Source organism: Echeneis naucrates, chromosome 4 (assembly GCF_900963305.1).
Source record: "Echeneis naucrates chromosome 4, fEcheNa1.1, whole genome shotgun sequence".
NCBI lineage: Eukaryota > Metazoa > Chordata > Actinopteri > Carangiformes > Echeneidae > Echeneis > Echeneis naucrates.
The window spans coordinates 20,046,199-20,073,674 of NC_042514.1; the positions used below are offsets into that span (position 1 = coordinate 20,046,199).

Sequence of the window (27,476 nt, forward strand, 5' to 3'; positions counted from 1 at the left end):
CAGGTGAGATGGAGGGCTTGAGTGCAACATTTTGAAACTTCACTTGTACTGTAACTACTGGCTTCAATTGCTTTCCACAGGATTGTGCCTTACTTGAACTTTCTTCAGGGCCACTGACGTGTTGTCTAGCAAGTACCTCGCCCTGTACACCTCACTGAACTGCCCACGACCAATCTTCTTCTCAATCTGGAAATTAGCCAGTGAATTATGGCCCATATCTGGCTGAAGAGGTTTCTGAAAGGAAAAAAAAAACATCCATTTACAATGACAAACATATGTATGCACATTCAAGCATATCCACACATATGCACATGCAGAAGAAAAAAATATAATGATTAACTGACATTTTGTGGTTACCATGCAGTGTGCAAATAAAGTGCAACTGCTCCAGTGAAGTGCAACTATTGAAAGAGCCAAGGGATGAAGGGTGTGGATGAATCTGTGGTCAGGCCTAGCTTCTGGAATTTGTTTTGCTGAGAAGCTTCTGACTGCCATTAGGCTGATGTGTAATGCTGAGAAAGGTCTAGATTAATGTCATTTAACATTTAACTGCTGCAATACACCACTGCTGTGCTACTGCATAGCCTAAAGATAGACCACCAACTTTTGATTTCTAAAAATATAGGGTTTTTTTTTTCTTTTTTACTCACTTCATATGTGGATAAACAATTTTGTACTTTATCTTAAATCTGCTAGTAAGGCAGCCGAGCCTTGGGTATTGTTCTGCGGGTTATATGGCGCACTGACATCCTTTAAGTATACGAAGAACAGTAAGTTGACTGTAGTTTCACAGGAATCCAAATTAGTCTTGCTGCAGATTTGCTAAATTATATAACTGATAGTCTGACACTGGATCACAGGAAACAAGCTTCCTTGTCATATGATCGCAGGAGCATCATCCACTTTTCAGACACACACACCAAAAAAACACTACAAAAAAGCCAGAATGAGCCCCTTGGATATGATGTGTGAAAAACAGCACAGAGCAGGCTGCATGACCTTTCCAGCCTTTTGGTTGACTTGTACAAAGACTTGGCAGGAGCGAATAGAAGGTGACAGATATCAGAATGCCCCATGTCACAAGGGCTTCTGCCAGTGTAGCTGTGGGAGTAGCTCAGGGGCTAGCAACTTAGGACAAATAGTAAGAATACAACAAGAGAAAGAAGGTCAAAAATTAATTTCCAAAGGACTAAAACACACAAGAAGGGAGTGTCATAACACTTCTGTGCTTCACTTGTGTTTCACAGATTGACAGAGTTACCATGAGCAGGCCCGAGGCTATACAGGATTTTCTCAGCTGTCTACCCTATAATAAGGACGACAAAGAAACTTTAATTTCATTATTATTTTTAGGATTATTTTAATCAACCTAAACTTTAATTTGTAAAATAAAAATTCAACGATGTTCAATGTTTGTTAGGTGGATTTGTTGTAGTAGCAATGATCGATTTTCAATTAAAGAACACTGATTCATTACTAAATGAAAAAAAAAAACCTTGGAAAAAATGTGATAATGAACCATTTTAAAAATTAAAAAAAAAATGTCTTAGTTGGCAGCAAAATGAAGGAATGTGAGCCAGTGAAATACCCTGTCCATTTAACACTGCGCATATCATTATGACATCATCATTCAGAGCTCTGAGGAAATGCAGTAGCACTTTGGTAGCAATGACCACTAAACACTTATATAGTTAAGTTTCATTTATAGTTTATTGTCACTGCAAATAAAATACAACAAAGTTTTGTTTGACAGTCTCATTCCAATAGGAGCAATAATAACTCCTGTAACACTACTTTCAAAACATAACAAATTGTTCCACAAAAGATGATAAACTGATTTAAAATACTATTACCTAAAGAGATGGTCAGTGCAAGCCTATATCAACAAGGAGTGTCATATTTAAAGAGTGGACATATTCTGTCATGTTTTTGTAATAATCCCCTAGATAAGAGTGAGAGTGGGAGCAAGAGCGAGGAGACAAGAGGGCATTGCTTTCATTCGCTGCGTGGTAGCTTGACAAATGTTAGCATGAGCCTCTAAAGCGCTGTGACAACCGCCTGCTGAGAGCACAGTCTTGCTAATGTGTCCTGGCATGCAAGCCCCGTAATCACACATTTACATATGCAATGACCTACATTTGCATGTCAGATCGCGCACTGTCCAGCATCATTAACAGTGGGCACCTCCCCATGTTGAGTCGCCCTGGGTGGCAGCAGAGGCCGTGTGAGGGCGGAAGAGAGGGCTGGAGGGAGGGCGGCTTTTTTGGCAGCCAAGGGGCCCGGCTGCCAGACAGGATTATGTCAGCCAGCGGCCCCGGCATTAGACACTTCATTAGAGCTAATCTGTTTAGCAGTGGGCAGTGTATGTGAACTTCACAGGCCATTTGCGACACCTCTTCACCCCCTGGCCTGGCCTTCAAAGGACAGCAAGGCCACAGTTGACTGACAGGCCGTCTCATCTGCCACACACGGGTGTCACACAATCAGAATCTCCCCATAAAAACACAAAGCCCTGACAAAAATGCACATACACAAGAAAGTCACAGATGAGTGACCCTAAGTGAGACAGGGTCCATATCTGAAAAAACTGGGAGGGTTACGTGGAAAAAGTACAAAGGTATACCTGATAATTCATGTAAAAAAGGAGTTGGAGCTAAAATATGAAGAACTTTCTTTTATTCATTACAATACAACTCGTATGAGGATCCAAAGTCCACAATTAAAGGTCAAAATTTTTATTTTTGAAAAATTATTGCATGACTACTTCAGGCCTATAGTGACTAAAGGTTGAGACAAGGAAATTAACAAATATTGTTGTCTCTTTTTAGATTCTGATCTTCTTACTCTTCTCTCTTCATTAACATCATTTTGGTCAGTGAGACAAGCTATAAAATTGAGATTAAGCGGCGGCCATGTAAAGCAAGATCTAGGTCTTGGGCATAAAGGTGACTCACAATTGCCATGGGTGCCACAGACAGGGGGAGTGAGGGAGAGAGAGTAAGAGAAAAAGAAAGAGAGAGAGAGAGACGGAGAAAAAAAAGAGAGAGAGAGAAAAAGCAGAAAGACAACTCATCGTAGGAAGTGTGATATGAGCTGCCCGATAATGACACCATTGCCAAGCACAACTGACAAGACACATGGTGAGTGGAAGAGGGAATGCAGAAGATAGCGAGAGGGGAAAGGGGTGGGGGGGAGACAGGCAGCAGAGGGAAGAGGGTATGATGTGACAGCCCAGCAGTGCCAACGGAAAGGCCAGCAGCAGCAGAGAGGTGCTGTCTCCCATGGAGAGACCGAGAGGGATGAAGAAACAGAAACTCAGGGCATGTCCACACAAAACCAGCAAAATATGAAACCACATCTCTCCACTGAGCCAGAACCCAAAAACTGAGTTTAGAAAAAATGACTTGCAGGTGGAGAAAAAATGGAACACTGTGAAAGGTATGTGCATATGCTGAAGGTAGAAATTAGACATTTTGTGGTATGTAGTTGCATTAACTCTAAGGTCACGAGCGATTACCTGTAGTCACTGATTTAAAATTTCTTTATACCCTTCTGGGCCATCCAATATAGGTTTCCGCATTCACTCTGCACATGAGCTAGCTCAAAGTGGAATTCACGGATTATATTAAAATGAACACTGATTGTTCAATGTTTGTAAAAAAAAATTCTTAGTATTATTCTTTTTTTTTTTTTTTCCTGGCATGATTTGATAGGAAAAGGGAGAGAGAGATGGGAATGATATGAGGCAAATTACACTGGCAGAACCAGCGACCAACAAGGACCCTGTGGCCTCCTGTTTATGGGGCACATGCTCTATCCACTACATCCCCAGGTCCCTGCAATTTCGTGGAAGTTCAAAGTTCAATCGTACAGATTCACAGCCTTGTTTTGGTGTAACAGCTTTGTTTTACTCAAACAGTAACATTCCCCAGGTCGGCATCACCTTAATTCATTTCAAACTAATATTCTTCGTTCACCGTTTAACCTAACATGTGGAAAACGTGTTCAATGAAAAAGCAACGGAAATGCCAAATAAGGCAGACTGACTTAAATATGTCATGCTAGACCTTTTCAGTTGATTGACACAAATAAAAAACTCACAGTTTTTCCATAGCCAATTAACAAAACAAGTCAGTCTGACATAACATAAGCTAGGTATGGACAATGATCTGCACCAATACAATCTCAGATGTCTAATGTGGGCAAAAATGTTATATATGTAAACAATGTTAACAAAATTATTCAGATTATGAAGGCTGTATCCTCCAAAAGAGACAGGAAGAGATACAAGGAGAGGCAGAAACAGCAACTGGCAAGCAGGGGCACTCACTCCCAACCTCAACAGTCACCAGCACCCCATGAGCGCAGCACCATGCAATATTCATCCTCAGCCAGTCAACCACTAAGCCAGCCAGGCAGTCAAACCAGCAGGATTCACCCCAAAGGTGTTCTCAATTCTCTCCTCTCAATCTGCTCCACAAGCACAGTACCTTGTCTCAGCACTTACAGACAGATCCATGTCTGTCAGACTTTGCAGTGATCTGATCTGAGGGGGGCTCCTCACCAACCCTCCCACTCACTCAAAAAGCAAATGTGCCATTAAAAATGCACATCTTACCAGCTCATCTTGTTTAGCTAATGCATATGCATCATACCTTCGGGACCAAGAGAAATGGTATTGCAAGCGATACAGAATATCCTTCATCGCATATACAATTCAGATTTCTTCATGAGGAGGCTAGAGGATTTTTTTCCCTTTTTTCTGCCTGGCAGACTGAACCTTAGGAAAGTGTGAAACAGATAGAGGACTTGTTGAAAGACACCCATCTGGATGCTGGCTAGACAGCCATCTACATATACTAAGCGAGTCTCTGTCTCCATATCTCTAGATGTGAAATCAGTTCAGACATGCTCTATCAAAGTGGGAAAAAAACATGATGCCACATAGAAAGTTCACTGTTTCCAATAACCTAAGCACAAACAGTAAGCTTTTGAATTAATATTGATATAAGCTGCTAAAAATAGATTGAAAAACAGAAAGAGATCATTAAGCCTGAAAAACAACACTTAATCAACTGCTGGGAGCTCAGCAGCAGATCTAGTGTCTGAGTGTGTGTGGGGTGAGTTGCCTAAGTCAAATTAATCATTAGGGCTTTTATCTGACTTTCTTCTGTGTGCAACCCAATTATCTTTAATTTTGCAATTACAAATCTTAGAATAAATTCACCCCCATGGCAATTCCAGTGTTAATGTTGCAGTGCCCTTGCAAACGCAAGAAAAACAACTGAGCGTGTAGACCTATTCTTAGTGTTGTTTCTTTCTCTAAAAAAAAAGAAGAAAAAAATACTCTGGGGCATATGGATGATCCTCTTTTTTTCAAAGTTTATTCAATAGTTATGGAGGCAAAAACATCCTTCTGGAAATAAATCAATGGGCCTGATGTTGGAGGATGGTATTAAAATCTAACAATGACCAGATCTGCACGGAGAAAACCTGAGTTGTATTGAATGCAGAGAGGCCAGGCTAAACCAGCCTCCAGAGGTCCGGTAGAAAGGAACAGAAATAACTCAACATTCATCCACTGCTCTCTGTCCTTCTCACACAAGGCCTAGTTTTATGAAATATGGGTGGATTAAAATGCACATCTTGACTGATGCAGGGGGAAAAGTGCAATGAAGAATATTTGCAGTTCAAATCATAAAGGTGGTAGGTGGATCTAAACAGATCAGATCTAAACAGATCCACCTACCACATGAGGTGGATGGACATACAACATAAGATCCACCTTATGTTATATGTTTACATACAATATGTGTATCAAGGGATACAAAAATGATTAAATTCTTTCCCTTATCAATTAAACTATAGGGAAAGAATCTGAAATGCCATAATCTCCAATAAATAAATAAATAGATATCACACAACACATTAGGAAATGCTAAAGTTTTTGATGGCAGTATTTGCTGGCAGAAACCTTAACTGCAGAGGCAGACCACAAGGATACCATCTCTTTCAAATATGACAAAAATATCCACTATCGGACAGTTTTCTTTATCTTACATTATATGTCATATTGCAGCATGATGGAATGGTAGTTAGTGGTATTGCCCCACAATAAGAAGGTTGCAGGTTCAGTTCCTGGACCTGGGACCTTTCTGTGTGGAGTTGATCCAAAGACATCATGTTTGGTTGATGACTCTAAATTGTCCGTAGGACTGAGTGTGAGTGTGAGTGGTTGTTGGTCTCTGTCTGTCTCTGTGTGTTGGCCCTGTGATGGACTGGTGACCTGTCCAGGGTGACCCCACCCTCACCCAGAGTGAGCTGGTATTGGCTCCAGCAACCCCCATGACCCAGAAACAGATAAGAGGTAGAAGATGAATGAATGAAAGAATATATGTCACATTACATTACAATGCTTTTTGTGTATGTGTGTGTGTTTACCTGGGGTTGGAATACTGGCACAGCTGCTTGCTGTCCTTGTGGCTGCGTCTCCATATCCATGGTGTTAGGAGTCTGATCCTTGACACCTCTGGAAAAACACACAGAAACTTCTGGTTTGTCAACTCAAATTTAATCATTGCACTAAAACTTCAAAAATGTAAAAATAAAAATAAAAATGCAACTACCTTTCCCAATAACATTTAACATAGAAATTAACCTCAGTCAAGTGGATCAATGTATGGTTTTCTTCAGCACCTAGATACTGAGTGGTCATTGCTGTTAAGAGTCCAGTTTCAGCTGAAGTGGATCCATGTCATGCCTGTGGACTTGACACAGTGCCGAGTGCCTCTTAGCTCTCGCAGCTACATTAATCTGAACAAATGCTTTGTATTTCCTTGGCATTTGTCCAATGAACATTTCCTGGGAATTATTGGTTATACTGGCATTTAGGCCGCTCTTCTTCATTTTCTGTTTGCTTAGAAAATATGGGCCACACAGAGGCGAGTGTGTTGGGTGTGAGTTTATGCCATGGAACTGTATAATTGCATGTTCTGGCATGTAGCCTAGAAGCAAGCTAATTGCATAAGATGCGCCGCCAACAGTAGTCGCTTGGCTTATCACCACACTTAACACAGACAGCGCCATAATATGAATTGTTACCTAAATTAATAATTCACAAAAACTTTGAAAAAAAAAATTAAGATGCAAAAATTATGTCCACACATGCAATTAGCTCATGAATCCATTCTTTGAGTCTTCTCTCAACCCAATTCTCAGCCCATGCATGTGGGAAGAACTCTGGCAGATGCTCCAGAGTCATTTCCAATGCACACTGTAATATGCATAATATGATTATATAGTCTAGCAATTGCAACCTATTTAAGCCCCATTTATGCATGACACAATGAATGGATTGCAAGAACTGTGACACACATAAGAACACACAGGTGAGGTGTGGTGCTTTCATGTACTTTGCAATCAAAATTAAGGAATGTGTGTGTGTGTGTGTGCGTCTGTGTACGTACATTGGGGTGCCTGCAGAGAGAATAGAAATAGCTAACGCTGTGAAGTAATAACAAGTGGAAGCCTTGAAAAGAGAAAGAGAAAATAATCTGGACCAAGCTTACTCAACATCAGTAAATAAGAGAAAAGAAATGACTGAGTACTACTTTAGTATGTGGTTAGTTTACCAATCTAGATTCTTGTGTGGACAGCAACATTGGTTTTACTGTCTGTTTGCACTGTTTTATTTACATAAATACTATACATGCATGAAAACACGAACAGAGCATTTATTAAAGGTGCACACAAATGTAAAGAGAAAGAATACACATTCCATTTGTTTTTCCACTAGAGCAAAGTCTGCAAAGCTGTAATGTGCATATTAGTTACCTGCCTAACAAAAGACCCTGGTTCAATGAAGGGGAGAAAATTGATGTCACCAGTCCCAATCAGTAAAGGTTAAAAATGCTAATTAGACACAAACCATAAACAAATAAATGCCACTGTGAGTGCATGTTTGTTTGCGTGTGTGTGTGTGTGTGTGTGTTTTCAGGATTTAATATATGTAAGTAATGCATAAGAGTATAATATCCATAGTATATGTGTTTATTTTAAATAAATTCAGGTTTTCTTTGAGGGGGTTCACTGGCCTTCATGTGAGCTGTAAAGATAATTATAATAGGGGTTTTGCAACACAATTTCTCCTGGGATTACACTGATTATATTGCGGTATTTTTTCCTGAAATATTAATTAAACGCCTTTTTTCAAACAAGTTTAAATCAATTCACATCTTGGAATTTACAATAGTAAGGTTTTTAATCATCCACCACTGCAGGCAACACAGGCAAACTAGAAAAACATTGTTAAATACTGCATGTTTTAACTATTTTTAACTTTATAAACCCACGAGAGACAGATAACGATTGTCATAACTTGAAGAACAGCCCTCATCTTGTTCGATTGCCTAACCACTGACAACACCCATGTTGATTAGTTTTTAATCGGTTCAATGATATAGCTACAATGGAATTTTGGACTACCTAGTGTTCAATCCAGTGTGAGCAAATTCAATATATATTTTAAATTGAGCAGCAATAAAAGAATTTCAACAGATCAAAAATATTTTCATGGACTGTAACTTGGGAAAGAACACTGTAATTAATGAGGGCGGAGGTGGGCACTGTGAAATGGTAGTCAACTGTGTCCCACCTTTGCCCATTGTAAGCTGGAGTTGGCCCCAGCACCCTCTGTGACCTTAACTGAACATAATTCATGTCCCTCTCCCGTGGGCTGGCTTTAGCGTTTTGCAGGTGCTGGCAGTTGCTCCTCTGGATCTCTGGACCCGAGGCATGCCCTGTGATTGGGACTAGACTGAAGGGGCTAGACTGAAAGTGTATCATGTATCAACCTCTTAAGTTGGCATTCTTTGTAGCGTTTAACTACAAGGACAAATGCAGACCAAAAAAAAAAAAAAAAAAAAAAAAAAGTGATGGATTCATTTTTAAAGACTAATTAAGACAAATTTAAAAAAATATATACTTTTTGAATATAGTAAGCACTTTGACAAGTGATAAATGAATAAATAAACATATTTCCAAAAAACTGTTTTTGTTCCTGCATTTTCATTTGGTTATAGGACCTGTTAGCACAATCTGGACATATGATGGACATGTATTGGAAACTTAATAGCAGACAAAATGGCATTTATAGGTCAGGGGCTGACTGGATGGCGGACTATGGTGGTTTGTGGTATTTTGAATCTGGTGTCACAGGGGACTTATCCACACAACCAGTGAGTCTTCCTGTCTCTGTCTTTTCACTACAGCCATGTGTTTTGTTAGACTGGGTCTGGCGATCTTTTATAATCATAATACTCCTTTGTTTTTGGCTGTCTACATGTCAAAATAACCAGGAGGCAGCTGATATTCCTGCTGTTTCTTCTTCCACATTAATAAGATCAATTAAGACTGCCATTTAAATAAGCACGGCAACGGACGGTAGAGCTATCGAAGTAATGCAGTTGAGTGAAGTAGGAGGTAAAGTCACACTCTTGATGTCCCATTTACAAGGGATTCATGTGATGTACAAAAAAATCAAAAGCAAAACTTTTCATAATGATTAGAGCAATTCAGCACTCTGATGAAGCCTAAAATTTCAACAATGTAAATTTTAAATCTTCCAGAATCACTCTCTTCATTCACCACTCCTCATTTCATCGTCTCTCATCATGACAGTAGCTTGGCCCTCACTCAGGGGGGAGCACTCCACCTTTTCATGGCTGAGAATTAGACCTCAGAGTCTGGGGTGCTAACTCTCATCCCAACGTTTCACATTCGGCCACTGACTGATGACCACAGACCGATTAAGCCGAAAGAATAACATCATCAGATAAGAGATGCAAATCTGAGGTTCCCAAAGCAGACTTTCACCTTAAAATCCTGACAATGAATATCATGAACTGGATCAGGGATGGGGTTGACAGACCCTCTAGAAAGTACAATAACTGAATTACTCATAGTGATGAGCGGTGCATCCCAGAAAGCACCTTGTTTAGCACAGTCTTGCACCACCTCCAAGTCTACATAGCATGTGTAGACTGATTGATCCAACTCCATGATCCCCCCAGTTCTTATCCTGGGACAGGACGGAACTCACATTGCTCATCCTCAATCCAACAATGCCCAAAGCTTTCAACGTGCCAGGACATATCTCATACAAACATGACGCTATGGATGATTTTTATTTGCTACATTTGATACAAATTCAGGGAAATCAGTGTATTGGCAGCCAAGAGCACCAAGACACCAAGAACCTTTTTTATCTTCTAGGAAAACTGACGCTTGTTAAAACCCATTCTCCTATCTAGACCACCAGCGACTCAGTGTTAAACAATATTTTCTCAACGTGTTCCATCTACACTAAGACACCAGCCAAATATTCTCACAGTAGGTCCAATCACACATAAGTAATTATATGATAAACAAGAAAAGAAAGAAAGTCAGGTGGGAAGAGAAAATAAAAATAAGACAATTAAGCAATTTTCAGTGAGTGCTTTTCTTTCTAATATTCCAAAACCATTTAAGTTGATTTTTTGATTGAGAAATATCTCAATTCCTCACTTCCTATCATCTCAAATCCTGTTTTATGTCCTATGATAAATGTTCAACGAATCATTACACTGTGGAAGACTATGGCAATGAAATTCAAAGTTACTTGACTCACCTGATATGGTCAGAACCAGAGTATTGATCTATGGAAACAATTCATTCTACAAGCAAAATTAAACCTGTCAAATCGGCTTTTTTGGTCTACAATGATCAGTGTCACCTTGCTGATAAACTTTGCTCTTGCCATTTAAGGACAATTCAGAAAAGTATAAGTAAGTTGCCTTTTCACAGTCATAGTGAACAGCTAGGTCAACTTGAGAGTGTATCTTAAGTCAACTGGGGCAAAACTGAGTTGGAGGAGGGCACAGAAGAGATGAGGTAGGACGAGTGAGACAGATGCAAAACTGAAAGAAATGCCAGGAGAGAGAAGAAAGGAGCTTGTTAGCCCTGATTTGCTCCTGGTCATGTTAGAACCCGTGTAGAGCTAGGCACCACATAAGTTGGCACTGCTTTAGCTCTTCTTTAATCCCAATTTCCTCTCTTCTGTATTAATCATTTAAAGCGAGAGAAGAGGAAAAACAAGGAGCAGCAGGCTATTAAAAAAGGTGGATCAAGGCAAAATGGGAAGATGGAGGGATGAATGGGAAAGTAAATGTAAAGGATCCTGGAAGTAACTGGTCTCAAAAAGAAGAGTGCTAAATCAGCACCAGATTGGGGACAACAAATATAAACACATTGATTAGCCTGGGTCTCAGGAGGAGAGAAAAGAGATGGGTAGGAAAAGAGGTGAATAGTTGGGTGGGATGGGGGTAGTTAAAAAGGAGAAAGGAAAAATGTTATGTGACACTATCTGGGGAAATAGTGTCACATGAGGGAATCAAAGATACCTTTGAGAAGTGAGATGATGACAGTAAAAGAGCTAGAAGAGTGGTGTCCATGATTACAAGAAGTGGAGAAATCTTTTGAGTCTCTGCTCATGAAAGCCCACCCCAGGCCTCGAATGAAACCCCTGCTTGACTTACACTGATGATGCAGAAACAGAAAAAGCAGAACAGAGAGCAAGGGAGCCACTAATGATGGAGAGGTCCAGATACTGCAGTAGCAGTGCAATTTACAATTCATTCTAATCACTATTCAAAATCATTAGCCCAAATGTGCAAGCACTTGTGTTTGTTGGACCAAGAACAGAGAGAGAGGCAGAGAGTGGGAGAGGACCAATTACACCTCAGCATGGGAGCCAGTCTTTAAGGACTTTGAGGAAGACGGTACAAGTCTTGATGGAATAGAAAATGAAGAGAGGAAACTTAATTGTCTCTCAACCTAAAAGAAAATAAACACAACATGAAGATGAAGGAAACAGCTTTGAAAATAGGCTTTGCAAAACCCGCCAAATATGCTACAGAGTCAAACCATTGTCACTTTTTGGTTTACACACATCTGGCTATAAAACACAAGTTAGTCAGGGAGCATGTTATCATGAGAATATTAGAGAATCTCAAAAAGTCAGATGGAGGCCCAAACAACAAAATGGGCACCAAAAAGGGTTCATGTACACCTGCACAATTGTCTCCCTTTACATCTCAGTTTTCATTTTGCATTTTCAGCTACCATGTAAAGACGTCCACCACTGCAAATAGAACTCAAGCACATGCAGGTGTTCCTCAATCTCATTTCCTTCCTAACTCTTGTCTAGAAACCTCCTCCCCTTCATGCTTCTGTGTGCTCTGTTACTCCTGTGTGTTGCCAGTATGAGCTGGCACGTGGTTCAAGCCCAGGCCTCTTCTCTGCTCTATTGTCCTGCCTGCCGCTTACGGCTCTCTCATAACAAGAACTCTTTGTTGCTGGCATGTCACTCCAGCAGGTGCCTTACAACAAAAGGCAGGAGCCACCCAGCCAGCCAGCCCATACCGCTTCGTTAGTGCAGAGCATCATTTGATGTGCTCATTTCATCCTCCAGAGACTGCCACCAAGAAGATGCTAATAATCACTTGAGAAACAAAAACATTCCACTCTAGCTTGTAAAGGATAAACTCCAATTTCAATGATAAAAGAAGTGTGAGACAGCCATGGTAACAGCTGAAAAAGACCACCAGCCACACCACCCCATCTCTTTTTTAGTTACTACCCCCCTTTTCCACCAATACACTAATTCATACTGTCAATCGCTTAGAATAAACAGTGTACACTGACATTGCTAAATAGGTAAGGAAATACAAAACTGTATGGGAAAAGTATGCAAAAAAGAGCTGAATTTTAGACAGCTACGTGATGCCTCAGATACCACCTTAGAGAGTAACAGAGCAGGGTGTGTGAAGGAAAGAAGCAGGAGGGAATTGGCCTACGCATGCAGATCCACAGTAAATGCAAAGGCCTTCAAAATGCCATATCACCATCACACCTGAATTAAAGTAAAAATTGAAGGCATAACGTGAAAGAAAATCTAGAACTCTTAATTTAGGCTGGCTGACTTCAGTCTTGGTGGACTGAATGAGCATGATTTTAGTAAAGTTAAGTAATTTAACAATAAATGGATGTAATTCCAGCTCCTGGTTGTAATTACTTTGAGAGCAGGATTACAACATTTAGGGAGTCATATTAAGTGAGTTGCACCATTATAGATAAAAAGCTTTGACACTACTGATATAAGCTTAAGGTCAAGGTAACAGACAGAGGAATTAATATTAATGTCTGCAACTAATGACTCTTTTATGATAGATTAATCATATTTTTTTAATTAACTGATAATTCATTTGTGTATTTGATAAGAAAACTGTGTAAATGCCCATTACATTATGCTGGGAATGTGACAAACTAATGTAAATGACTTTTTTTGTCCATCAAACAATCCTAAACCCTTACTGTAAAACCATCCATCTCCAAAACGTTGCAAGGGGATGGAGCCAATCACAGGCAACTTTGTACAAAGGCAGGGTGACCCAAAGAGATATACATCCACACTCAGTCACTCACCTCTAAGGGCAATTAAAAGAAGACTGCAGAATCCAGGAAAGCACAGGGAGACCAAGCAAACCCCACATAGAAAGGACAAGAGTTAAAACTCAAACTTTTTGCTGTGTGTTGGCAGTACTAACCAAATTATTAAACCAGGAAGAAAGTGAATCATGACAAACATTAAATGTTTGGCAAACCATCAATTAATTGAGTATCAGTGTTGCTTCCTAAAAGTATAGTTAAATATGTTCACATTGAGCAATTGCTGTAAATGGACTGTGGACTGACAGTGTACGGTCTAGTTCATAATGGAATACCTTTACAGTGTATCACACTCTAAAAACAAAACACTCTAATCCCGTGTTTTCTCTACATTCATTTAGGAGTGGCATCACTCCTAAATCCTAGCTGCCACTCCTTCAAATGTCATTTATTATTTTATTTTTTTTCACCTTCACAGCACAGAATTACTTGCGAGAGCACGCCCTTGAAAGTGACATCACGTCAGGCACCCAGGCACCAGGTCACAGAGTCAGAGGCGTGTCGTCCTGGAAAATAGGGCAGCGACTTACCGGAGAAAAGGGAGACTTCTAAGGTTAAGATAACTCATCATAGATTTTACAAGTTAAATAGACATTTGCAAAGTATTGATGGCCAGCTAACGTTACGAAACATGCTGGTAATTTAAGTTAATTGGGCCTGATGCCAACTCAGTGACAGTGATGTGGATAAACCAACTGATAGCATTAAGCTAATATCTACACTCCCTGATGTATTAACTGCTGAGTGCATTTTCAGATGAACTTGTTCAAATTATTCTCAAAGATGAGAAAGACAAATGATGAAGATGACGCTCGCCCAGTATCATTAGCCTTTTACCGAATTCATTTTATTGTTTTATGGACTTTTTTTTATTTTATTTTTTTTACTTTTTACATTCAGCCTTTATCTGACTTTGTATATGACTGAGACATACAGGCTGTAGTGGTTGTAAGGGAAAAGGCCATTTTCAACTGGCCAGCCAATAAATAGGTTGTAAAATCTGCAGTCAAGTGTGTTTACACCACCACGGCCTCCCGGAGAGCCTGTCGCCACTGCTGAAAAAAATCCTAGAGGAAAGACTGCTAATCTGTTGTTATTATTTCTATTTGATCAATAAAGCCGTGTTTTTAATGTTTCTTAGAGAATATCTCACTTCATTTAAAAGTTTTACCTAATAAACACGTTAATGTTGGATTTTTTTTCCAGCCACTATTTTGCAAATGTACTTTTAAGGGGTGGAGGGGGGATAGCAGTACTATCACATGAAAAATTTCATTTAAAATTCTTCCTAGGACTTAATTTATTGGACATCCATTTTTAGTTCTCTACTGGAACATTTAAATGTTTTTTCTCACCAGGTTTAATCTTTCTCAATAAATGTGCAAACTTGCTCACCTCCACTTAAAGAGCAGTGCACTACTCTGGAATCATTTTTTAGTCATAACTTAATATTTACCATCAAACTGCCTACAATAAGGCTATTAGTGCTGCTGCTGGCTGCTGGCGGTTAGTAGGAGCAAAACATTGACTAATTTTGACTGGACAAGGGAAGTTCCACGAGTGCTGATATAGAGCAAAACCCCACTACGACGTTTCACAGTGCACTCCACACAGGTGTTTCAGCAATTGTTAATGACAAGACTAACATCTTACTGTTGGTTGCTAGCTCATAACATCATGACAAGCGGCACCGAAATGTGAACAATTTCAAAAATAGCCATTGAGTTGATGTTAAATATGAGTGATGTTGAGTCACGGAGCACTAAACAAACAGCCAAAAAAAGCATGTTCATGTTGCAGATCTGAAACCTCATTAAAAAGGAAGCAATGGAGAAGCCAACTGTCAGATCAAGCATTGAATCACACGTGCCACCCAATTGGCTCTCATCAGATGCTTTTTTTTTCTCTTGTCCATCCATGCATCTTCTACCGCTTTTCTGTTTAGTCACAGGGCTGCTGGAGCCAATCCCAGCCAACGTTCCGGGCGAGGGGTGGGGTACACCCTGGACAGGTCACCAGTCCATCACAGGGCCAACACAGAGACAGACAGAGACCAACAACCACTCATGCTCACATTCACACCTATGGTCAATTTAGAGTCACCATTTAACCTAGACATGCATGTCTTTGGGCGGTGGAAGGAAACCGGAGTACCTGAAGGAAACCCACGCAGACACGGGGAGAACATGCAAACAGAAAGGCCCCAGGCGAGGAACCAAACTTGCATCCTGCGCTAACCACTACGCCGCCATGCTGCCACTTTTTCTCTTGTTTCATGTGGAAATGGAAATTGACAGATAAACACAATTTAATATAGCTGATTCTGCTTGTGACACATAAAGTTATAGTGTGCAGTAATATGTTAATTGTTAAGGTTGCTTAGCAACAGTCAATTTCTGGTCCAGAGGTGGTATCATTTGTTTTGGCAGAGCCCATTAAATAATTGAATAAACAAGCAAAGGATACTGACAAATGGCATTTGTCAAACTGCTGTATAAAAGTAAAATCACACTACAGTTCATGTTGTTGCGCTTCAATCATAGGTACAAATCAAAGTCCTGGTGATATTAGGCCTAACAGCATCCATCCATCCATCTGCTACCGCTTTTCCGTTTCCGTGTCACGGGGAGTGCTGGAGCCAATCCTAGCCAACGTTCCAGGCAAGGGCAGGGTACACCCTGGACAGGTCCCCAATCCATCACAGGGCCAGCACACAGAGACAAACAGAGATGAACAACCATTCACGCTAACAGCATCCCTCTTGTGGTACTTCTTGATAATGCTTAATCAGGTTCATCTGTGAGCTCCTCTTGAGAAAGCTTGCTGACATCTGCCATAGGCTTTACACTGGAAACGTAACACCACATTGCTTATACTGACCACCACTGAGGATATGTTCTGTGGCTTTCTTCTTCTATTTCACCTTGTACAGAGTCTCATCTGTGGCAGACTAGAGGCGGTAGAGGTGAATTACTGCCTCTGACAGGTCAGCTGTGTAACTCAGTTGATGCTCTCCATCCTGGAATCTCCTAACCAAATTTTAATCTGCCACTGCCACTTGTAGGCTGATCAATTTCACTTGCCACTTCATATTTTTTACCTACATTTGGCCAGTGATGGGTCCTAATTTCCTACCCTGATCTACATCCAGATTTACTCCACAGCATGATGAAATTCCCATGGCTTTAGGTTGCAACAGTGCCCTGTGGCAACAACCCATGGTCTTTCGCAATTCAAATCAAGGCACTGCAGAGCAAAGCAAAGTTCCCAATGCTCGAGGACCAATAAGGGCTTGTTTGTTCGCCATGTCACTGACCAACCACTAAATTAGCTTTATCACCTCTGGCACCGTGATATTAGATGTGACATTCTGTTCTGCAGAGCTGAAGCTTTGTTTTTTTGCAAGGCCAGAGGCTTGTATGTGTGGGGGTGGGGGGGGGACTAAATGGGGACAAATGAGGGAATTTCACAAAGAAATTAAATAATAGAATGCAACATTCAATTTTTGCTTCATTCTAAATAAAAGAATTTTTTACACATCATTTCAAATAAGAGTCTGGTCCATATTGCGCTCTTCAGCACTGTTTCCTGAAGCCTAACCTTGTAAAGATGCTAACAGGAGTCAACCTATTAAAGCATCATCATTCAAGCACAATTCTGATTCTGAAATTGCATTGTCCTCTTGCAAAATCTGTAATGGAGGGCATAATCCACTAAAGAAGGAGGCAACAAGACATAGATCATGACTAGAAAATGTAACTAAAGCAGAAAACCAACTTAAATCCTGAAAACACACAATTTGGCATTATAGGTAAAGCGTTAAAAATTCAAGGCCTCATAGTTGATTTGTCATTTACACTCAATATTACAGAAAAATAGGAGCATCCAGGGAGATTATGCAGCTACCCTGCATGCAGTTCAAGCTGTGACTGGATTCTAGCAAAGATATGTCAAAGCTGCAATTGCTGACCCGTCTGTGTTGTTTGCAAACAATGAGGCCTGTCATTTGAGTTTCTCATCTATAAAACAACCATTAAGAAACATCTGGTCAATGTAGTATATTCCCCCTACCCCGACCCCCACCCCGCACCAGATAGTTTCAAGCGGTTACCCTGTGTCATCATGGAAGTTTGTCTAAAAGGAAATGACAGAGCAAGATGTCCAAATCATTAGTAATCTGAGAGGAGCAGTTCCCAGGCATGTCTGGTTACATAGTTGAGTGCTAACGTGAGGGGGTTACAGCTTATGTATACTGAGCCTAAACCTTCTCATATATTTTCACTGGGACATGAAAAGAGGACCATAACCCTCAGCATCCCCTATGGTCAGTAATGGAAACATAGAAGGCCCTGAACCCAAGATAAGCTTAGCACAACCCGAGCACTTACAGAGAAAGAGACACAAAAACACAAAGTGTGGCCCACACATTAAAACATTACACACAAACTCACGCAGAAATGAATCCAACACTGAATGAAGAAACAGAACAGACTGATAGCGGGCCATGGGAACATAGCTCCACAAAAATCTATCTTAGGTCTGGGTCTGGTTCTGTTTCAGCCTGCTGTGGCTTCTGTGGTGGGCCATGTTGGCAGCCGCGCACACGCACACAATATTCTAACCAGATCCAGAGCCCTACTATGCAATCAGAGGTCAGATACAGTATTGATGTGAATATACATGCTTTATGTTATTTACTGCCAAAGAGGATGACACTTAAGTATGAAATCAACAGTAATATTACTTTTTCTGTTGATTCCAATAGTATAATTTATCCTGTCTTATGATCATGTCCAACAGAATTTAGCTTGACCATATATTTTTAAACTACAAGGCAAAGCTAAAGCTACAGTTCAAAGTAGGATGTTTTCAAGGTTTTGTTTTTACACTTTTGAGTTTGGTATTTGAAGAACAGAAACTGTGGGATGATTAATACAAGAGGTGCAGGCAGGAAAATGTTGTTCATTTCTAGACATATAGCTCTGTCTTGAAGAGTACATGTATCTTTGAGGAAACACTTAGGACTGGAAATAAATCAGGAATAATGCAACTATAAATTCCAGTAGTCATTTTTTGGGCGGGTACTTTATAAAATAAAATCTGTGGGTTTCTATTTCTTTGCTTACCATTTCTCTACTAAACATTAATATTCTTGGACAAAAATATTTGCTTAGTCTGTTTTCTGTGCAAAGTAATGGAAAAGAAAGTCAGAAATGAAACTACTGCTTCACTGTAACATGCTCCTGATAATTTAGGCCAAGAGTAAATGCCAAACACCAAAAAACTGTACTAAAATGTAAAAGCAAGCCTAAATTAAGTCCTTTTATACTTGGCAACAAACTATTACAGAAGCATATAAACGAACATGCATTTGGGCATAGCAAATACAGGCAAACATATGAATGAACATGAGACAAACATTTATTTTTATTCCTCAGGCGCTCATCCTTTTTGCATAAGTGCATCAGCCAACACACCGCCAGAGCATCCCAGTATGGGAGCGAATGTGTATAAAGCTGAGGATCGGAGAATAACTTTGCCCCTTAGGGGTCGCACCTCTCTCCTTTCTAACCCTCCTCCCTTATCCCACCTCTCTACTCTGTGCCTACAGGGATTTCCCTTTGCAGTTCAGGAGAGATGTCAAACCTGTTCCACCATCCCTCACACAGAAGCTGGACCGTCATTCATCCAGCATCTGTAAAGCTCACCCATTGAACCTTGTTTGCCTCATATGGCTCACACAAGCACAGCTAAATAAAAATGTTTTCAACCTAACATTAAACACGCTATTTGTTCATTTTTAACCTAATTCACTGTTTCATTAATGCTGCATCAGCTAGAACGAATTCAAAGTAGTGGTAGCCTTTGGCAGCTATTTTTAATTTTAGTTTTAGTCTTTGTTTCGTGAAAAATGCTCATTTTAGAATTTTTAATCAAATTTTGTCATCCTTTTTCGATTACATTTTTGGTCAACTAAAGGTCTGAGCATTTAAGTCTTATCTTAGCCAGAATAAACACATTTCACACAATAGATTATCTTATGTTTATCCAATGAAAATATCAGGTTGAATGTTGAAGAACACGGTTTTGCAGAGGTCTGATGGTACCAATTCAGGAATACATTGACATATAATTAACATACAATTTAAATTGTATATTAATTTTTAGTCAACAGGATTCAACCAAATACTTTATACTGTAGTAGTCGACACAAAAGCCTCTTAAATTTTACATTTATAGCTGGAGTCATATCAGAGGAAAAACTGTATTTTTCCTCTGATATGACTCCAGCTATATATTACTCTGTCAAACGTGAGGTCATTGAAAATTAAAGTTGACGAAATTCCAGTTTGTCCTGGACATGAGAGGGATTTTCCGAAAAGTAACCTGATCTGTTTTCCTGACACAGGTCTCCATGAGGAAAGCAGGAGCATTTTGTTTGATGGACAGACCACAATACAATGTCTCCCAAATCCATCTATCTGACACTACATGGGGAATTCAAAGTGTTTGAAAAGGTGTGTTCCTGCATTTACATAGTCACCTGAACCCCTCATTGCATGGGCAAAACAGCCAAGCCTGAGACAATTTGGACTTACCAAACAAAAACAGCGAGTGACACTAACAGTCCAGTGGTGACAGCTAGCCACGTACTGGTCACAGTGAAAGCTCCACCACAGTAGGAAATGGGTTTTCTCCTGTAAACCACAGTGTAATTCTAACCCAAGATAAAACAACATCTCATAAATCCATTTGTGGACTACTGTACACCCAGTTAAACAAAACACAGGCCACTCAATTCAAAGTGCATGAAAAGGTGTGCATGAGAGTATGAGCTGCTGAATTTATCTTTCAGACCATTTTATCTCCTGTGGGACTTCACCTTAATAATTGTCTCTGTTACAAGCCCCAATAAAAGGGAAGCTACTAAAATTCTAACTGACAGCTTTGATTCTGCACTTTCTCTCTGTTTAGATCAACCCATCTTCATGATGGGTGACATGAATACATGTGATCTATCTCACATCGCCCACCAGGCATATACATGCTCTGAGCATGGAGGAGCGCTCACTCCATTGCTTACAAGGAGGAAAGCCATGACTTTGCTCTTGGTCTGTCTGAAGCCACAATTTTGATTAAAATGTGATTAATTATTCAGCTGTAGTACACATAGTAATTGCAATCTGCTTGCATTAAAAATAAACATCTGGTCGTTTTAATCCCAAACCCTTGGGACATGGGATGTCCCCCCGTTGACTTACTTCCTTTCTCTGTCAAAATCCTCCCGTTTACCCCATAGCTGAACTCCATCACCACCAACTTCAAATTTACATGGGTGAGGAAGGAAATGCAATAAAACTAAAAATTTTATTGGTTGGTTAGTGAAAACAAGGCACGCAAAGACATCAATTTGGAGTGTGTGAAGTTGTGTTAGCATGTTTAAATAAAAATGTTTCATTGAAGATTCAGGTAATATATAAAACATTTCCAACAAATTGCAGCAGTGAATTGAATAAAGGCCTTCTCTCCAATAAGAACCTCTCGTCTAATAAAAGCCCAGTACCCTATGCAGTTAAGTAAATAAAATTCCCCAGCCAATATCAGAGGATAAATGTAAAATTTAAGAGGGTTTTGTGTCAAATTAGAGATGCACTGATCCAATCCCAATGTCCATTCTGATTCTTATACCTGAATTTGGATATCTGTCGATATTGATACAGATGACGTTATTTTCTTGCTTTTTATTGTTATGATTATTAGTGTTGTTATAGCTGACTTAATATGCAAGTTACACAAGGCTGTAGTAAATCACAAAGTAGTTCTTATTAAAAGACTAAAAAATATACATATATGCATTTAATGCATAAAATTTAAATGCATTCCAAAGTTTTGAATTTTATTTACATTTATTTACATTCCTATTTAAACATGTTAACACAACTTCACAGTCTCCAAATATCCCATTTGAAATCTAACCATAGCAGGCTGTGCGCATAAACAGGTGTAGAAGTGCAAATTACAATAACAGCTCCAATGTTTTGAAAAAAATTAACAAATCAAGTGCACAGCAATGTATTATCAAATACTAGTAACTAGATTCCTATACAAACATTCAAAAAGAATTTTGTCAGTCCAGTCAGATTAGGCTATTCAGTGCAAAGATTGACTATTCATTCTTCCTTCTTTTTTCCATAGACTATCTGACAATTGGAAAATCCACTGTTCCAAACTTTTTCTGAAGTAACTGACCGCTTCGCAGCAGTTATGGTGTGACAGACCAGCTCCTCTTTTAGGGCTGCATTAATGCAGAATTGTAGTGTGTCCAGCACAACAAAGCCCTCACACAGTTCAGTTGGACTGTGCGAGGGCTGGACGGATCACCAGTTAACCCTTCTAATCTGAGCATGGTCGCCAGCAGCCACCACGCTTCACATTATCATAAGTTTGTGAATGTTTGTTCTATCGGAGACATGCCAGCAGTTTCTGAAAGCTGTGAAGTCACACTTCACAGCCAATATAGTGTCATTATGGTAATTCCACTCGCGCTGTTGCCAGAAGTCAGCAAATCCATTCCTTTGTTGTTAACCGTTCTTGCATTCTTGCAATATAGAGTAAAATTCCAGATACGGAAGGTTCTAGATTTTCTGGAAAAATGGGGAAAAGCACTTATGACATTTTCTGGCCTGTTTTGGTTGAAATAAGCAAAAAGTCCAGGTGGATAGTAGGACTCTTCGGTGGAAAAGATGTAACGTGCCTGGACACAGAATTATGTTTGCTCCCACCCACTTCTCACCTAGAATATATGTATCCATGACTTCACTCAGTCTTTAAGCAATGTTTTTTGAAATGTTATCCATGCGCATTTAAGTAAGTTTCTTCGGTTTTCTCGGTTTATATTTCAAAAAAATAAATCAAAGCCTGTTTGACTTGAAGAAAGTCAGTTGAGCCTTGACAGATGATTACTCAACTTCCAGGGGGCAGCCTTATTAATTTCTAATTAATCAGTTAATTCATTTGTGCCACAGCATTTCTGCTATGGGCTTACAATTGCCTTATCACGACTTTATCATTCATAAAAACACAAGACTATGGAATCTGTTATCAGTACATGGATTGGAAACGTCACTCTTAAGCAAACTTCGTCAGTATCGCCACCCGCTACCAACATTGGATTGAAGCAGTCCCAATTTTACTTAACGTTACAATCCTCATGTATAACTCAGGAATCTAAGTATTGGCTCATTTGTATCAGAATGGACTTAACAATAACCAGAAAATGAAAACAGTGGTCCCTGAAATTATGGAGAAAGACTGAAGGAATGAAAGAGAGCAATGGAAAGGTTGAAAGCAACTAAACCAAGGAGGTCTACCCCACTTACTTCATATATTACAATATTAATATTAGCGAGACTTCCTGTCCCCAACCCCACCACTGATGATTTGAACATGCAAAACTTAAAAAGCCCAAATTCCAGTAGTTGCATATCACAGTTTGACCTGAAGCCACACAGCAGACACTAACTATGACAGATTCACTGTTCAAAGCAAGCAGAAGCAGCTTTCATCAGGAGATCCTGTTGTTTTGGGTTTGTTTTTTTTTGTGTGTGTGTGTGTGTGCTTTTTCTTTTTCTTTTTTTTTTTAAATGGTGTGACACCACCAGCCCATGCCATCTGCCTTTTTCTAAAATCAGTACTTCAAGGTGTCCCTTCTACCTATGTGTTGTTTCTTTGTGGGCTTCACAACGAAGGCTCAGCATCATGCAGGCTTTTGCTTCTATGCCGATTGCTTACTGCTGTTTACATCCAAGCCCTGCAGTGTGGTGCGGCATTAAATATTCACTGTTAAACTGTCAAACCAGAGCTGGTGGGGAACCCATACAGGCATTCTCACTTCTGCCCTAGGCATAAGTAATCCTGTGCTGACTCCTGATGACTTCCTTCAGACATCTGTAAAATGTTTTTATTCAATATCCCAATACCACACTGACAAAGGTTTCTCATTCATGGTTTGGCAGGACTTCTGTCAGTCAGCCAGCAGTGTCATACAGGCCTAACCCCTGCTGCTCGACTTCCTGCTGCTTTGAGGGAGTCAGGCTGACTGTCTCCCATCGACATTGGACCAGGAAGCCCTAGGAAGAGACAACCTCCAGGAGAGGAAAGCAGAGGCAAGAATGGGGGGTAGAGACACAGACTTACTGAGAGTTCAAAAAGAAGTGGTGATAACAAAATAGGAAAGATGATGGCTGTTATCAACAAATAAAAGGCACAAGACATGAAGCTGTAAAACAAGAAGAGGAGCAGTGATGAGTAGCATGGCAGCCAAAAGGGAGCAAGACAAAAGAGGCTATAGGACAATTCAGGCAGCAGGACTTAAGGGGAGCTTCTCATTATGACTCTTCTCCCCTCTTCATGCCCCAAGGACTTGACCTCAACCTCAGAGCTCAAGGCGAAACCAAAGGACCAGAGGGACCATGGACAACTGCTGTGAGTCAGGGAACGGAGAGAGAAGAGGGGAGGGAAGGAAAAGAAAGAAGTCCCCAGTGTCCAAATGAGGCAGCATTAAACAAAGATACATTATCCTGTAATTCAAATCATTGCAGAGATCACCCCCCACCCGAAAAAAAAAAAAAAAAAAAAAATCATAAATAGGTATATAAAAATTTGTCAAACCAATTTATGTACGATATATATTCAAAAAGCTCAACAGAAGCTTGTACCGTTTCTTAAATAGTTTTATATTATATTTTGTATAGTGTTCTAATGCAGATTTTAAGTAAAAGCAGCACTTGAAATTCCAGGCGAATAAAAAAAAAATTTGGTCCAACTAAAACATTTAGTTTGATCTCCATGTGGATTTAACTCTCTTCACTCCGGAATGAACAATGACAAAAGTGAAGACCATTAAAAATACTTGCGCAGTTTACGACTGCAGTCACATGCAACAGTGTTTTAAACAGAGCACACCAAGGCATTTATCACAGCTGGTATACTTTAAGTAATATGGGCTCCAATAAACAAAGAATCTGCTTCCTTCAACCTGATACAAATCAATTAAAAACAACTCTGAGTCCTATCATTATGCTTCGCTCCTGGCATCACTAGGAGAGCAAAAAAAATACACAATGTGAAAGCAAAGTGCAAGAGAAATAGCGAAATGTCCCTGGCTTATCACACTGAAAAGGGGGAGGGTAAAACAGACAGTCTGTCAAAACAAGATGCTCTCAAACAAATTTGCTCTCTTCTGGAGCAAATCCCGTGTGAAACATTAGCGCTCATTTGTGGTGAGGCTGGAACAAACGCCCATAGCATCGTCAGCAAGCAAAACAAAAAAATTCTCCCTTGCTCTCATTGTGTTCATCAGTGCAAATTCATTCTGCTTTTGTCTTATCTCATGACAAATGCATTCTGTCACTGTCACTGATGTTGTGTTTACAGTGGCATATAGCATCTTGTAATTATTCTATGAAAGTGAATTTGTATCCTGAGGGACTTGTATTTTTGCATGTGAATAATCAAAAGAGATAGAGCAAGAGAGGGACGATTGGAGTTATCTCCAATAAAAAACGATGTCTGCTTGAGCACCATCTTTCCAGTGCAGTTCACAATATGCCATCATGGCTTGAGCAACGGTAGATATGTTTAGAGGAAAATCATGAATATGCAGGGTCTACACATTTCCTGGAAGGCACAGGAAAATGCCTTTAATGTTACACATTGAATTTTAATTCATTATTTCTATAAGTTCATAACCTAATAACATAGCATTTATTTGTTTCACATAGAAGGGAATTCAGAGTGATAGAGAAGACGTGAAAAAATTAGCATGAATAAAACCTTTTCAGTCACCCTTCACAAGGAAATAAATCATTGATATTGTGTGGTCATGGCATAAGCTGACCAAAGGTCACTGAAAGTGCTTCATAAACTTTACATGGGGTCTTTGTTCAATAATTTCTGTGTTTGTATGTCTCTGTAGTCTGTTTCTCCCCAGAGCACTACTGAACCCGATGAGAAAAGCATCAATGCCACAGCGAAAGTGAGAATTTTCACATGACACGGGAGCTGTAAGGCATCCTCCAAGTATTTTTGAATAGTTAAAAGATCACTGACCCCTCATAAGTTGGAAGGAAGATGGATATGAAGTATATTCACAAGTTAGCTATTTGTGGAGAGAGTAAAAAGCTCCTCAGACAGCCCACTCTTACTGCCAAAGACCTCACTCTAAACCTTAACCACACAGAGCCAGGAAACGAAACACTATTCTAAATTCTTCCGGAGAATTTCTTTCTTTTACATTTTATCATCTAGCCATGTAGGAATAATTACAAACACACTAGGAGCTTATATTCTGAGCAGTGATCTGTTACCTTTGCCAACATAATTTTTGTACAGGCTTAGCCAAGGTCTTTGACATCATGCAAAAGGCAGCGTTAAATGTAGCTCAAAAATTGCCTAAGGAAGCATCTTCCTTCAAATATGCTTTGTGAAAGAAAAAAAAAAAGAGATGGCATTTTTTTGTTCTTGGATAAAACCCAAAGGCTAGATGACAGTGGTCAGATGAAAATTGTCTCTGATCTTTAATCCAATGGAGGGGGCCAGCTCCAGGGTTCAAACAGGAAACTCTCACAGGATAGTGATTTAGTAAATTCCACTAAGCAAAAGTCACTGCTGTGGGTAAAGCAAATTTCTTCACACTTATGTGCACATTTTAGGTTTGTCTGTCAGTGAAGTTCTAATCTTTACTGCTAAAATATTCACTAAGAACATATGAACTATGCAGTGTTTGCCAATAGTTTTGTATCAGAGGTCAGGCAAAATTAGAGCATTACCAAGCCTTGCATGTCTATGTGTGTGTGTGTCTTTGTGCCTGTCCTTGTTGTGCTATTGAGAAGGCCAACTTACAAGTATATAAATGTATCACCAATGCCTCTTCCATAGTTGAATAAATTGACTCCAGTGAGATTCAATCTGATGACAACATTTCTCTTTCTGTGCATGACTATTTTAAAGCCATCAGTTGTCATTCAATAAGACTAAACACTACTGATCACAACTGCCATTAAAACTTTTTACTCTGGCTGCTCTTATTAAATGCAAAAACTAGAACAAGGCTAAATCATTAACTTTTGCCAAAGCCCGTCAAAAGTAATCCACCTCTCATCATCTCTAATTCAAAGTGGAATTAGCTGGCAGAAATCCCTTTCCACAAAGACTGACATGGACATTTGGCAGCAATTTCCTGATCATCTGATTTGTGACACATTCCTTGATAGTCAACTTCACAGAGCCAGCCAGTGTTCATCTCCATCACCTGATGACACTGGCACACTAGAGTCTGTTGTCTTTGACAATGATTAAATATGGCAACAGAGACGTGAGTAATAACTGGGTCAACAAGGTATGTCAGTTACCACTATCTCTTCTCTAAATCATCTCTCTACAACGCAGCCAAGTTTGATGGTACGACACCTAAAATATTTGGCTGTGATAGGCAGCAACAGCAACACGGCATGAGAAACTGTTTTCAACCCTTTTTATGACTCACAACATGTTTAGGCCAGGGAGAGTGAGGGTACTAAATACCTTTTATTGTATTTACTTTTCTTTTTTGTTTGCTGTGCCTTTAAGTTTTATTTTCTCCTTAGCTTGTCAATTATATTCATTATAATAAGACAATTTGAAATGGTGCACTCAAGTCTCAACAGAACTGTGACTGCTAACAGTTTGACCAGGTTGGAGTAACCATTCTAACTGACAAAAAACAGTGAGTCATACAAGGGGAACTTCCACCATAATATCTAAACGTATTTTTAATTCAAATAAATCATACATTTACAACTACAAATTGTTGGACCAACTGTTTTTTCACGAGAGAGATTCATCAAGATACCGTGCAGATCTAAAGCGCATATCTTAGGAAGGTATACTGA

At 39.6% G+C, this 27,476-nt stretch overlaps 1 protein-coding gene across 2 annotated transcripts in view; it reads right to left on the reverse strand.

Moving 5' to 3' along the window:
• The window catches only part of nek7 (NIMA-related kinase 7), a 60,215-nt gene that overhangs the window by 30,675 nt on the left and 2,064 nt on the right, over positions 1–27,476 (reverse strand). Inside the window, exons 1-3 of one of the 2 annotated variants that reach the window (XM_029499274.1) lie at positions 13,956–14,850; positions 6,442–6,529; positions 94–234 (exon numbers count right to left, since the gene is read on the reverse strand). In XM_029499274.1, coding sequence (XP_029355134.1) covers positions 94–234; positions 6,442–6,501 — 201 coding nt within the window. In that variant the 5' untranslated portion in view covers positions 6,502–6,529; positions 13,956–14,850. Of the gene's footprint in view, positions 1–93; positions 235–6,441; positions 6,530–13,955; positions 14,851–27,476 lie in introns of those variants that run through there. The other variant, XM_029499273.1, reaches the window with a different exon arrangement.